The sequence below is a fragment of the Dufourea novaeangliae genome, unplaced genomic scaffold (genome assembly GCF_001272555.1).
Source record: "Dufourea novaeangliae isolate 0120121106 unplaced genomic scaffold, ASM127255v1 scaffold296, whole genome shotgun sequence".
NCBI lineage: Eukaryota > Metazoa > Arthropoda > Insecta > Hymenoptera > Halictidae > Dufourea > Dufourea novaeangliae.
The window spans coordinates 876,078-890,275 of NW_015374174.1; the positions used below are offsets into that span (position 1 = coordinate 876,078).

The following is a 14,198-nucleotide window of genomic DNA, read 5'->3' on the forward strand; positions in this document are numbered from 1 at the left end:
AACTGTTTAAAACTTAAAATGTTACTAATATTTTATTTTATAATTTAGAATACGTACCCATATGGCATCAGTGGATACGTAAAGGTTAACAAAACATTACCTACAATTAAATAACTACCAAATATTTACGCCTTATATTATTCCTTTACAAACAATTTCACCTTCTCTCGAAGCATCATCAATTTCATCGTATTTTATAAAGCGAAATTACACAAGATTAAAATTTCAGTTACAATAAAATTTAACACCGACTCGTTAAATGCTCGCAAGATTCATACCATTCACCAAGCACTTCCATCATCCGTTACCTTTATTGACTACACTGGGTTATAGCTTACCGGTACTTTCTACCATCGGTTCACTCAGTATAATACACTCGTCATATTACTCCCAGGCAACAAACATTTAGAGGATTCCCATTTACACGTTCCCACGTCCACTTCGGCATAGAGCGGTCAAGTGTTTATTTACGAGGATCCACGAAAGTGGCCGGGACTTGAAACCGTTGCAACAGAGCGACAGAACACGCAATCGGGGTATCCATAGTCCGTAATCACGATAAAGGAGATTTGCGACACCTCGCGCGGAGCTGCTCGATAAACTACATTAGCCCCCCCCCCCTTCGGTTAAATGACACGATTCACGAGCCAGGTTTCACCGATAACTCATAGAGCCAGCACGGACTTCAAAGAGTTCCGCGTTTCGCCTCTGAACGCATCGTTGAACGAACATGGAGCGAAGCGTGTCCGGTATTTTCGAGCGATGGTGCAAGGGGTGGAACGCATGGAATATCCTCCCCGGGTACGGAAACAATAGCGGGGCTCATAAACGCGATAGTAAAAGCGAAAAAACGCAGGTTCACAGACGTGTATTGTGATCGATACCCGGAATAAAATCTCTCAATTATCGTCAAACAAGAATAGAACGAATCTACGTGTATACACCGACACACCGTGTACATTCGTCGATCGCATACCAAAGAATTATGAACAGGGGAGAAAGAGAGAGAGAGATATATCGTTCCCGTTTCACGACTCAGGGCAGTCAAGACCCTCCGGGCCCCGCGATCTCGCTGGCGCACGATCATTACGCCATGCATTATTTATGTCATTCCGTGTTCCGCTCCCGATGTGGGTCTACGAATCAAAATGCATTGCTTATGCAAATGCCGGTCGCGCGGCACCGTAGTCTTCCCGGGACGAATATCCCGCAGTCTGCTTCGGGGAATAATCATAATGATCAATAAGATACACCGCTGTCGACGAGGCGTGCATTGTTTCCTTCCCCCTCCCCACGTTCTTCAACGTTTCGCGTTTTCTCGCTTCGCTTTCCTCTCCACCTCCTCGACTCTCTTCCCATTGAACTCCCCCAGACCCACTGTCGTTCCTCATTCTCCGCTCGCGCGCGGTGGCACCCTCTTCCTTCTCCTCCTCGTGTTCACTCCCGTGCTTCATGCAAATCTTGAGCCGGCATTGTCTGGCGATATTAGGGGAACTGTTATCGCGTCGCATAAGTTCCGTGTTCGCTCGTGCTCCCGACTCGTCGTGAGAGCCAGACTAGGTAATCCGTTTGTGCCCGAGCGTCGAAGCAGACCTGGTGTCGTGCCTTCCCGCACGGTTGGTAGGTACTATACCTACGCGGTGGAACGAATTACAGCCGAACTACTCGGTGGAACGATGTAGAAGCGTTTCTGGGATAGAGTTGTTCCGTGTCGTGCGATGTTGGCTGGCGTGGAATGAGGTGATGTATTGGAGATACAGTGAATCATCGATGAGTGTTCGAAGGATACTTGGCAATGAATGTTCAAACGTCATCCCCATCATTGGGGGGTCCCCGTGGAACCAGTCGAACGCCTAGTGGTGGAGATGACGTCTGAACACTCAGTGCCGAGGAGTCTTCGAACACTCATCGATGATTTGCTGTAATAGGTACCGTTCGTCTTTTGAGGCTCCCTGAGACGTTGCAGTTAGATTTCGATTTTTTGGTTGTACATGCTGAATCGAGTTTTGAGGGAAACGAGGGTAAGAGGAAATTACTGCGGTATACCAGGTGCAATGAAGCAGCTGTACAAAGGGATCTCAATTATTGAAATTAAATTGGACTTAAGTATGCATGAATTGCGAAGGAAACATTTTTTGTTCAACTACATTTACACAAATAATTAGAAACTTGACTAGTAGTCGAGATGGCCTTTAACGGGGCATGACTCATTCGATCGTAGCTGTTCCAACCGTGTCCGCCTCATTATGTCTGATACTACTCTCGCCGAACACATTCAGTCATTTCACTTGCTCTACTAAGGCACGGCAAATATACATACATAAAGTTATAATTAATTCTCGAATTCCGTACAATGCATTGCTCTTCGTTCGGTTTAATCTTCATGAAATAATCTCCGACAATTCGCGTAAACATTTCTATTCTAGCCGAACGATAAATATAATTAATCCCCAATAATCTAACCCTATTAAAAAAAAAAAAAGGAAAACGTGAATATATGTACAGTGTACCAAGATAAAATTCTGATTTAACGAGGCACTTTCCTATCGTCCGATAATATTATCATTCCATTATCTCGCGAACTGGTAAACGAACGGCAGAAATTGGAATCTAAGGGCGCACGGAAACCCGTGTAACATCAAACACTTCCGAATAGGTATTTCACTCTTGAAAATGTGCACGTACGAGAGAGAGAGAGAGAGCCCTCGAAGACCTTGACCAGCGGGGGCGGGGCTTTCGAACTACGGGTGGTAGAGGGTGTAAGTCGGTCCGGTTATAGGGCGAATGCGGTCGCCTCTGGTCGTCGGGCGGTTTCGGAATCTGCGCCACGTGTTGGCGGTTTTGCGGTGCGAGGAAAACCGCCAGCCCTCTCGAACCTCTTCTCTGTCATTCTCCATTTGCCTCCCGGCGTACACCGACTATATCCACCGTCTTCCGGAGTTCAGCTCCGATTTTCTCGCAAACTTTCCAACCCGTCAAGCCTCGTTCCCCCCGACTTTTCTCGATGCTTACGCTTCAGAACTCGCCGGCATTTTAAAATCTAGCTGAGGGTAGAGCTGACGAAGACCAGCGAAACTTCGTACTTCTCATATTTTTACTTCTGTCAGATCGATTGTTCGTGAAGCACGTAAAAAAGCTTTCTTATGAAACTTTTATTCTTTGAAAATAATGTAACATTTTTATTTTATTCTTTGGGGAAGCGGGATATAGCTCATCTTTATAACCATTGTTGGGTAGTTGTAAAGTAATGTAGGTGGTCGATTGGTTATATATTTTATGCTGTTCACCAGCAGAGATTGGAACAATTTCCTATAGATAGGATATTAATTAGAAAGCAAGGTGAATATTTAATTTTAATTGAATACTGAGTTTTCCAACAGTTATTCAAATGAAGGAACAAACGGAGCTTTATCTCCGATGAAGAAATCATTACAAAGCCAGCACCGTTAGTAGTTATATGAAATGATACAGCATGCACGACGTTGAAATGACGGTACGTCTGAATTTGTCGAGGAAGGAATCACAGAGATAATTTATATGTAAAATAATGGAAGCATTACGTGAATATATCGTATCGCTGGGCCCAAGATTCTACCAAAAAGGCCTCATTATCTATAGAAATCTAAATGAAAGGCTTCGCGTGTACGATGAAGACAAGATAGTAGAATAGAGAATTACAAACGTTGACTTGATCTTCCTCCTTGAGTGCCTCCCAATCTTCATTCTGTCTGAACACACACACACGCGGGAAAATGTTTCCCGTACCGACATGCCACTTAATTGTACGGCAAACGCGGATATGATGGAACGTTGTCTGAACCCCGATCCTCGTTTTTCCACCGCGACATAGTTTCCCAGACGAAGAGAGTGGAAGTTGTTCGCTCGCTAACGCGAGCGCCTCTCACCGGCTAGATTGATGGGCCGTAGAACTTTCATGCGAGGGCCAATGTAATCTACGACCTTTCCAAACGCGTTCTTCGGATAGTGTATATACAGGGTGTTAATTTTAACCCGAGCACCTAAATTATTTCTGCTACTATTTAAAGTAAGAAAAAATGACTAAACAGGATGTACACCCACGAGCAAACTCGACTTCCACTAGGGAAAAAAGTGGCTTAGAGAAAGGGCCTCTTATAATTTGGTATCGGGAATTATTGAAATTTATGCCCAATTAATATTCGATTTAACATTTATTTCAGTACCTGGAATAAATTTATCAAGTGGTAAGAGACTCTTCTCCTACGTCACCATCAGATGCACGCCTCAAAACCATGTACATACATCTTATTTAGTAATTTTTTCTTACTTCAAGTAATAACGGAAATAATTTAGGCGCTCGAGTTAAAATTAACACCTTGTATATACAGTTGACCGTCTTCCATTTTATACACCGGGCGGCAGCGGTGTCCTATTCGCCACTTCTTCGCGAAGTTTGCAATTTACATGGGGGGGGGGGGTTAAGAGGAAGAAGCATGTTCGCGGGCGGAAAGTTGTCTTCTTCCTTCCTTACCCCTTCAAATTCTTCGCCATCTCGAGGGTAGGTACCGACGTTCCGAGAGAGGCCTTCTTCCTTCCTTATCCCATTAAATTCTTCGCCTTCTCCAGGGTAGGTACCGACGTTCCGAGAGAGGTAGAAAGTTCTGAAACGAGAATCGAGAATGATCCGCGGCGGAGACGATGCGATTACGAAAGCTTTTACTTTTTGTTTAATTATTACTCGGCAATTATGGTAATTAACTTGGTCGAACAAGAACAAGCTCTCGGCGCTGTTTCCTCTCTCCTCTCTCTTCTTTCTCCTCCGTCTCTTTTGCTCCCTTTTCAGGCATGGTTCATTTAGCCCGTTAATATGTATTAAGCTAGCTCGACCGCGAGGAAGAGAGGGATAGAGAGCTCATCCAGACGGATCGATCCGCGAAATGATTAATGTATCTTTAGCGGTTTGACGCTTGTGTTTCGCTTTTACGGGAAGAGACACCGACGACCACTGCCGCTGAGAGGACACTATGGAGAGAGAGGCCCTTAACTCGGCCGATAATGCAGCCTGATAATCGGGTCTTTAGTGGACGGTCAGGATCGATGGAACTAACGTAATTAGGCGCGGTGATATGCGCCACTTAAGCGTACTTGAGTGGGCTGCAAACGCAACTGATTGGTTCTGTTGCCGCTATACGCCGTAATGCGCGCCACGACACCCTCTCTCGGCCATCGTGTTCCCTCTGATGTGCATAGGTAATGCCTTTTGTGCGACGCCTCGAGTTATTAGGATCGCTGACAAACCCCCGGTATCTACGATATACCGTCGAGCATAAACCAACCAAGGAGGGAGGCTCCTTGAGAGAAGTTGTTCCATTAAATGTCACCGTTCAGCCCGTTTGACACGCGGGCGGAGATAGGATCAAGCTTTTGGCTGATGTTCTGTAACGGTCGACCCTCGAACGGAATATCATCTCTATTATTAATTTAATGCTACGAGGATTACGCGAGGTTCTTCGGAAATTTATTCAATTATGTAGATGTTTTTTTCCGGAAAGGGTTCGAATAAGGATTTTATTTAAATTATGTGACATTCTATTGCGTGCTGTTTATTCTCGTATTTATCGAAGGAACGAACGTTTGTGGTCTTCTGAAACGGGCCATGTCAGGGATACAAACTACATATACATGTGTACTAATAAATAATTCACTATACAGTGGGGTATGCTACAAGGAACGATGTTACGAACGAATGCTACAGCAAACAGTTTCTATTATTACAATCATAATGCTATAACGAAGGAATATGTTATAACGAACACGGGAAAATACGGTCGGCCATTTTGTCGATTGTCCTAGTTCGCCATCGTTACCATGGTAAAGAAACAACTGATTATACGAATCTATTAATAACAGTATGTATCTTGAACAGTATTAGAATATCAGTTGAAATGTTATGCTATTGCTCGTGAAACTACACCCAATATTTCAGCGTATGTAAATACTACACTGAACCATGTTTTGGAACGAATTACCTAGTTGTAGCATACCCCACTGTGCTTCCAATATGGTGGCACCCCACTTCGATTCATAACATCCTTCCATTTTTCTGCTTAATCGAACGAAATAAATAATGAATATTGTCAAAACAGGGTAGGTATCTAATTTGTTTTAAAACCTGTGACGTATGTGAACCGGTATAATACCGGTGTTTTACGTTTCGATAGAAATCCCTGGTGTGAACTGCTTATTGGTAACACCTAACAAAACTGAGCCATCTTCTGCTCCAATTACGAGTCGAAAACCCTTCTGCAATTTGTCTTCGGACAGTACAACCCAATCAGGAGGGGTCTACAGTACACACAGAGCGCGTCGAATAAAAGAAAAAAAAAAAAAAGAAAAAGAGTCAATCATCGCGCTATTTAAATTAACCACGTCCCGATGTCAATTCTTTTTTCGGCAATCGCCCGTCGCGATGGACGCGACGGGGCTATTTCACGGCACTTGCCGAGCGGTCGCGTTATTTGAATACCGACCACGTTATTATGATTGCTCTCGATCGAGGGGAAAAAGGTGGGCGTCGGGTGGGCGGAGAGGTAAAAGAGGGACAGGGCAGCGGTTACGCCGAACGGGTTGAGGGGGGAGGGGCTATCGGATAATTAAATCGGCCGCAGGACGTAAAGGACACTGATTGACGGGTGCCGGGCCGCCATTCTCCCGTCATTATTCGTCGAAACAACATAATTCGCGTTTCGCTTTTCGACGGAAGCTAACCGCGTTTTCCAACACCAGTCTCGTCATCACTCTTCACCGTTTCTGTTAAAAAAAAAAAAAAAAAAAAAAACGGTTCGCGCCACACCCTCCCTCGTTTCTCTGGTTTCAGTCGTTGTAAAACCATGAATATTCTAAACCACGAGGAAAAATGGATTTTCCGCTGGTCGGAAAATTTCTACCTCGGAAAAATGAAACGATGACCGACCCTCTCACCACGCGATTCGTCGCGCTCGAGCTTTATTATTGACACGGCAGTGCGCGGCAAACAATGTTTCGCGTGTACGCGCGCGCCAGCTGAATTTTTACGTCCTCGTTTTAATTTGATTTTATAGCGACGACACCTATTTATTACGCCTTTATTTGATCGCGCCAATCAGCTCGGCTCGATATTGGATCCGAACCGATCCACCGCCGTCGTGCGTCCACCCCTTGTCGTTCGTCGAGCTAATAATATTAAATCGAAAAATGTGAATTTAATCTTCTCCCGGATTCGGTACAGCGCGTTCCTCGGTTGGTTTTTTTTTGTTTTCAGTTCGTGTTTTATCGGGACGATGCGAGCGAAATATATATTTGGGAAGAATATGTATCGGGACACCCGTGTTTGTGGATATAAGCAGACAGACGGGCTGGAAACGCGGTTCCGTTTCGTTGATTCGGAATGTTTGCCGTGTGCCCACGCGTGATTGATGACGGAACGCGGATGCGCGGAGGATTTTACAAAAATCGTTTGAAAGCGTTGAACGGTACATGGTAGTATTTTCGTGGTTGTTCTGATTTTGTGGGATCACTGGTCTCTGTAGGTGTACAATCGAAAACAGGTATCTGTTTAGAAATCATTTCCTTTAGTCGCACCTATGGAGAAGGTGTTGAAACATTCTCCAGTGGTAAACGACATTTTGGTGTCTTTTCGGAATTATAAATTATCTACTGTAAAAGTTTCTATGATTTGGTGTAGAATATTAGATATCAATGAATAGATCTTCTCGTATATTTATGTATTTAAATATATAGTAATTTAACGTTCCCTCTAAATTGTTTGAATTTAGCAAAAAGTGATGAATCTCGTATGTACTGTTGAAACGAGATGTTCTTGTTTTAATATTATCATTTATTGGCGATTCACTGGGCGGTTCAGAATTTATTTCTGCAGTATTTGGGCAAAATATTGTATTAAATATTCATATTATGTATTTACATACCCACTCTGCAGCCGTTTTTGATAGAAGGAACCTTGTCCTCGGTAAATTCACTGTTAATATTGTTGGTCGATCGATATCGCGGGAACAATCATTCGACCAGCTGTATATGATCTTTACAGGTACCAGACAATGAGTTTCATACATCTCTCGACGAATCGTCGTAATATTTCGGAATGGAAATGTTTAGGGCTGTCTGGGTTTCCGCAAAAAAGGTGACAATTACGACATTGCAGCAGCATATGAGTATCATCGTATACGCTAGCGAAATGACGAAGAACATGGAATTCTTGAAACGTGAAAAATGCGGCTGGCATGGCGCAGAGTAATTAAAACATATATTCCATGGGACAGGTATTAACGACGCTGAGAGTGGATGAGTACTCTACGAGTGGGTGGAGGGTTCAGTTAAAAAAAAAATACACTGGGCGATCCACTTAACGTTTACATTAAAATCTGTTTTTCTTCTGTATCGTACACGTAGCAAAGACGGACAGAACAGTATATATCTTTTCAACGAGAAGTGTACCACGATAGTCAGCAACGCGTTTCGCTTTAATCGAAGAACCCATTCAATCGTAAACGATCGGGTCGGAGCCGATATCTCACCTCTTCCCCGTGCGCGTATTACCTACCACGATGCGCGTCGACGGAAGCTCGTGCCGTTAAGTATAGCGTCGGCTGGAGGGATTGTGAGAGATTGTGAGAGAGAGACAAAGGCGGGCATGGGTGCTCTCCGCGGCGAAAGCCAATAAATTAATTGGATTGACCGCGGGTGGCTTTGCGCGGACAAATGGGATCAACGATTCTGCCGATCAGCAGAGCGCGCGCGTGTGGCTCCGTCGTCGATTCTTCCCCAAGCCTCGCTCGTTCCCTCGGTGTCGGCCTTTAAGGCAGCCCGTTAACCGGATGCCCAGGTATCCCCGATGCGTTTACACGTGTTCAGGTATCGTTCAGTGAAAAAAAAGCACACGGAACACACATACACAACGACCCTGGAGCCTCTCTACACCTCTGCCTCCTGTCCATGGTCTCTCGATGCTCGTGTATACGCAACCCCCACCCCTCTGCATACGCCGTGACAAATAAGATACACGGTGTCGCCTTTGACGGCTTCGCGACGACTAGCACGAGCGCGTTAGCAGCTGGAAAAAATATTACGCTAACCTGATAAGCCACCGGTATCGATTTAGGGGTGGGGGGGGGGCTAAGTCGTCGTCGAGGGGTAGTTCCGTTTCGTAAGAAGACGGTCGCGTTCTGCTCGACTTTGCCGCTGAAGAATCTTGAGACCCTCGCGGCTAGGGGTTAGGTTTAGGTTAGGTATTTTTTGACCCAAGCTCGATCCTCGACAATAAAAGCAGGGGGGTGGGGCAATAAATTATGCGCTTGTCAAGTTCCACGTCCCCCCAGTGGTGGGGATGAAGTAGAAATTCTTTCGAGGTACTGCCTATCCGACTCTCATGGAGCCTTCACTGTACTTCCATTTACTTCACTGCTCTAGTCTATTGGACAAGGATGTATTCATTCGTTCGTGTTCAGGAATAAAATGATGGATCATTTTTTCCACGTTGTTACGAAAACAGGTATACACCGAGTCTCGTAACTGACGTAGAAACGGTGCATTTCTGGTGTGGTAAACGGGAAACACGCATCTCATATTTCCCGTTTTTCCTACCTCGGTGCACGCGGATTCCACGATCAACTTTTACGTTCGCGGCGGTTTTTCTATCAAAGCTCGTGCGGTATATGGCTAAGGGCGAAGCTTGTATGGAATATATGTATACGTGGTGTGTGTATGGATAGGTGGGTTCTCTTCATCGCCGGAGAAAGGACCTCGAGCGACGAGGAGAGGCGAAAGAGCAAAGGGCGAACGGTGGAGGGGGCGGAGAGGTGGGGAAGTTGGTGGTGGTGGTGGTAGAGAACTATTTCAGCTTTTACGAGGCCGTCGTGGCGTATCCGTTTTGCGGGGTACGACGTGCAAAACGATCGATAACACGCTCGTAACGTTATTACCGACAGGTATACGGAGGTGGGTAGCAGCGGTACTACCGGTAATAATGTGGCTTTTACGGTCGTGGGCGCTGGTACAGCTGCCGCCAAAGTCGGTAAGCGTGGGTTTCCATCGGGTTCTCAAATGCCGGAGCGGCAACCGAATTTGCGCCACTATTACCTTCGTCTCCGCCACTCTCGACCCTCTACTCCTCCTTCCCCCGTTGTTTCGACGAGAACAAAGCCAGCCGGACTACGGAATACGTGGCTCTGGTCCTTTATTGATCGAAGACAATTTCGAAAGATGCACTGAGGGTAGGGTTGCTTGTAAATCAGAGATTGTACTAGCTGGATGGAACTAGGGATCTTCGATTCTGATTCGATTCTTCTCTTGTAAAAATCACGAATTGATTAGAACGAAATTAATAAAATCAACGCAAAAAACTCGCTACATCAATAAGGTTACAGGAGTAAACATAGGAGCCCTTTTAACACGTCAGCGATTGATTTATGTACCTATATCAGATCTGTGACAAAGGGTGCCAACGTGTTAAAGCAACAACTCCAGTTTAAGTCACGATACACCGTCTCTTGGTATCTTCGAACACTGTTCAGACCATTAAAGTCGCGTACTTATCAGTCGTTCTAGTTCACCAATATCTTGGAATTTATGACACTCGTCAGAACTGAGACAGAAGGAACTGCGCGCTCGTTTCGTGAAAAGGCTATCAAGAACGAGCCAAGATAACTCGTCAACGGCCAATAATTAACCACGATTAACGACGATTATACACTTCGCAACCGCGTCGATTATCTGCGAAACGATAACGTCGCTCGTCGGATCGTTATGCTTGGCAAGGCAATATCGCAACACTGTACTTACCGGGAAACTTTTCCCCCTCCTCCCCATCCATGGGAGGGTACGTTCGCCGGCTAGGAAACAATGTTCCTCGCGCGCTCGATTTCCATGCAGAGTGTTTCCTGGATCCTTTTTCCCTCAGGGGAGGGAGGGGGGGGGCGCCACGAAGCCTTTTACGAGCTGAAATTGGCCGGCGGGGCAGAACCGTGCGCGCAACGTTTAAACTGGAGGCGTAATCAGCGAACGGAAGCCAGAGCAGCGGGCACGATTTCCGCCGCTTATGCCGCTCGCGTTCTGTGTGCACGCCTCTGGGGCGGCTGCCTTACGTGGGCCGTGACAAGTGCATCCGGCACATCGAAGGATTACCGTTTCTTCCGTACGCAATCACGTCGTCTGATTACGCTCGGGAAATACTCGAAGAAAGCCGCCCTTACTGAGACCCGTCGGTCGACCGATATACCCGAGGAGTTCGATGGGACTTTGCATATAGTATCGCGCGACAATGTCTGCTGATTCAGTTCGGGTCTTTATGCTGATTTGGTCTGGTCATTTTTTTGGTTTTGAATTGATTAAAATTGAGGGTTTTAGCCTTAACATGAATCACTTTGGATCTCTTAACCCAAGTCCAATCTGGTTCTTTCGATTTTCCGCACGAAAGTCCATCCACAAATAACTTTCATAACTGAAAATATTAACCTTCGAATCACAATGGAATTTACCGCACCGAATCCGACTGTAAGGGGATTCAGCAAGGAAATTCGAACTTTCAGTCTGTAGTGTACAAACGCGTATTTGTTACTGTTTATGGGTGGATACATTTAAGTGGTAATTACTGTTGTTTATTCGCCATTCTAAAACATAACAATCGAGATAATGGGCGAAGTTTATGACCCGGGAGCGCACGATTCATATCTCCGTGCCTGTGCGACGGCAGCGGCCGTATCGCGTGTGAAAATTCGGTCGTTCATCTCTTGGGAACGGTTTTTGCGACCGGGGAACGGGTGTCTAGCGCGATTCCCCGACGAATGAAAAACCATCGGATCGCCGGATGAGCTGACCTTATTCGTTTTATTTCATGTTTCAGGGTCCGCCGCAGCCCGGCCAGCAATATAAATTCTCGATCGGCGAGCTGTGCGATCGTATCAAGGAGGACTTCAACTTTCTTCAGACACAGTATCACAGGTATGCCTCTATTTTTCATGCCCGTAAAACAAAACTCCACCATCGACTGGGGACCCCTCATTACTCGTGGAAGCGCAATGTATCTTGGACGTCGATACGTGTCGGGAAAATTGCGATACATTTAATAATTGTGTTGTTGTTAAAAGAAAGCCCCCGACGTTTCCCGTTGGACAACACACGATACGTGAAATGAATCCGGTACTTCGAGACCGGTTTCTCTATCTTTATTTAATTGTCGATAATTTCTGATCGTTATTAAGTGTACGGTAGCGGTTATGCTTGTTCGATGGTATCTACTCCGTCTTCATAGGAAAAAGAAAAGTAATGATTGGTTTCGTTGCTGAGCGTGGTTTGTTAATTGTTCGCTAACTAATGGTACAAAGTCGATGATCGAAGTTCCTATGATTAATGATTCTGAAAGTATAAAGGAAAAAGAAGAATGAATTCTAATTGCTAGCTTTGATGTAGAAAGGACTTTTATCTCTCCTCGAGACAGACTTTCTCTATTTTATGTTACAGTGAACTGAAATATTAGAAAATAGATACACCGTACACGAATACACAAATTTTTCTTAACTTTTAACGAATTGCATCGGTCTTGTATACTTTGTACCAATTTCTTCAAAACATCTAAGAAAGGGAGTGATTATAAATAGAAAATATAAGTCGAAAATGTAGAATAAAATTTTGTCATTCGCGACTTCGTTTTCGAGAAAATCGACTTTGAAAATCTACTGGATACGCGTGCAATCGAATAGGACTTGACTAACGCGTCTGGTCATTGCATTCCGTTTCTACTTACTTAGTATGACGAATACGCCCGTTCCGGATGAATCTTTTAATTCGATTTTCTCGAAACCTAAGCCTCCGATGAAAATCTTCTGTTTCACATTATCGACTTATTTTTTTATGTAGAATCGCCTCCTTCCCGTTTGGACCACCAATTACAGACCACCTAGATTATACATTGTTGGGTACCTTTTGATCTCCTCGTTGTAATGAAAAAAAAACGTTACCATTAGAGAAATCTCAGAAGATATGACCTTCAATCTTATAGTCTAATTTCCCCCTAAAATACACTAACTTTCTTTCGAACCATTGTTTTGTACCGTGACAAATAAGAGAATAATTGCAGAGTTAGGTGGGATACCCTGTATACACTACGGGGAAACGATCTTATCTAGGAAACGTTTGCGCTAACGTCCTGTCGCTGCGTAGTCGAAGCTGCCAGACAAATCGACAAATGTACGCAGAGAGAGAGGGAAATTGTTTGTCCGAGCGGAAGCTATGCGCGCCGAAGTGTGCACACATAGCCCGGAGGTGAACGATGAGAGGAGACCACGGCGGCGGTTTTCGATTCTATCCACGCGTGTTACGCGTCCGCGAGCCATTCAGCTGCTTTACGGGCCATTCCACCGTAACTTTTCCTCATCACAGCTCCGGTATTACGAGCCCTTTTCTCCACGTTCACTCGGAATCCCATCGTATCTTCTTTATCCCGTGCCGTATAACGACCTTAACCGTTTACTGCCGCGCGTAATCATTTTTCGACCTCGATTCCCCTGGTATCTCAAACGTGGAAGACACGACGTTACTAGATACTGTGTTGTCTGTGTATTATGAGGAGAAACATAGCTTTTTGTTTTATTTTTGCGAAAGTTATCAGGCTTGTTTCGAGTGTCTAGTTTTGGATGAATTTATTAAGAATTCGAAGTTGAAGGGAACATAGACTTCAGTCGCTATTTTCATTGTATCCTCGTTAATCCTCGAGGATGACGGTGTTTGGGTCCACTTTTGTCCCAGCATTTATGCAAAACTTATAAACGATTGAAACTCACGGAAACTAACTGGAACGTCATAGTTGTTGGGTATCTCGATCCCCAGGTTGGCGATCCTCAAAAACGTTCACCATCCGAGGGATTGAGGAACAGTCTATTTTCGCATAAGTTAGGCTAATAATAATATCACAAGGGATTAAGTAATGAAATATGTTTATAAACTTAAGATTGACTGCAAATGTTAAGAAAGCTTCGTCAGAGCTCGCACGACAACCTCTAATAAGTGAAGGTTGCTATTCACGCTAAACCTCTATGTTGGAGTTGTGCACACGAGAAGAGGCACGGAGTTTCAAGGTTCGTCCAGGGAACAGCAGGGTCCCGCAGGGCCGTCGGCTATTCCGAGCTTAGGACGTCGTAAAAACGTAACAAGTACGCGAGTAACGTCGG

The 14,198-nt window shown here is 44.8% G+C and overlaps 1 protein-coding gene across 1 annotated transcript in view; it reads left to right on the forward strand.

Moving 5' to 3' along the window:
• Positions 1 to 14,198, forward strand: part of LOC107192044 (protein groucho-1-like) — a 113,819-nt gene that overhangs the window by 20,326 nt on the left and 79,295 nt on the right. Inside the window, exon 2 of the mRNA XM_015581224.1 lies at positions 11,876 to 11,973. Coding sequence (XP_015436710.1) covers positions 11,876 to 11,973 — 98 coding nt within the window. The remainder of the gene's footprint in view (positions 1 to 11,875; positions 11,974 to 14,198) is intronic.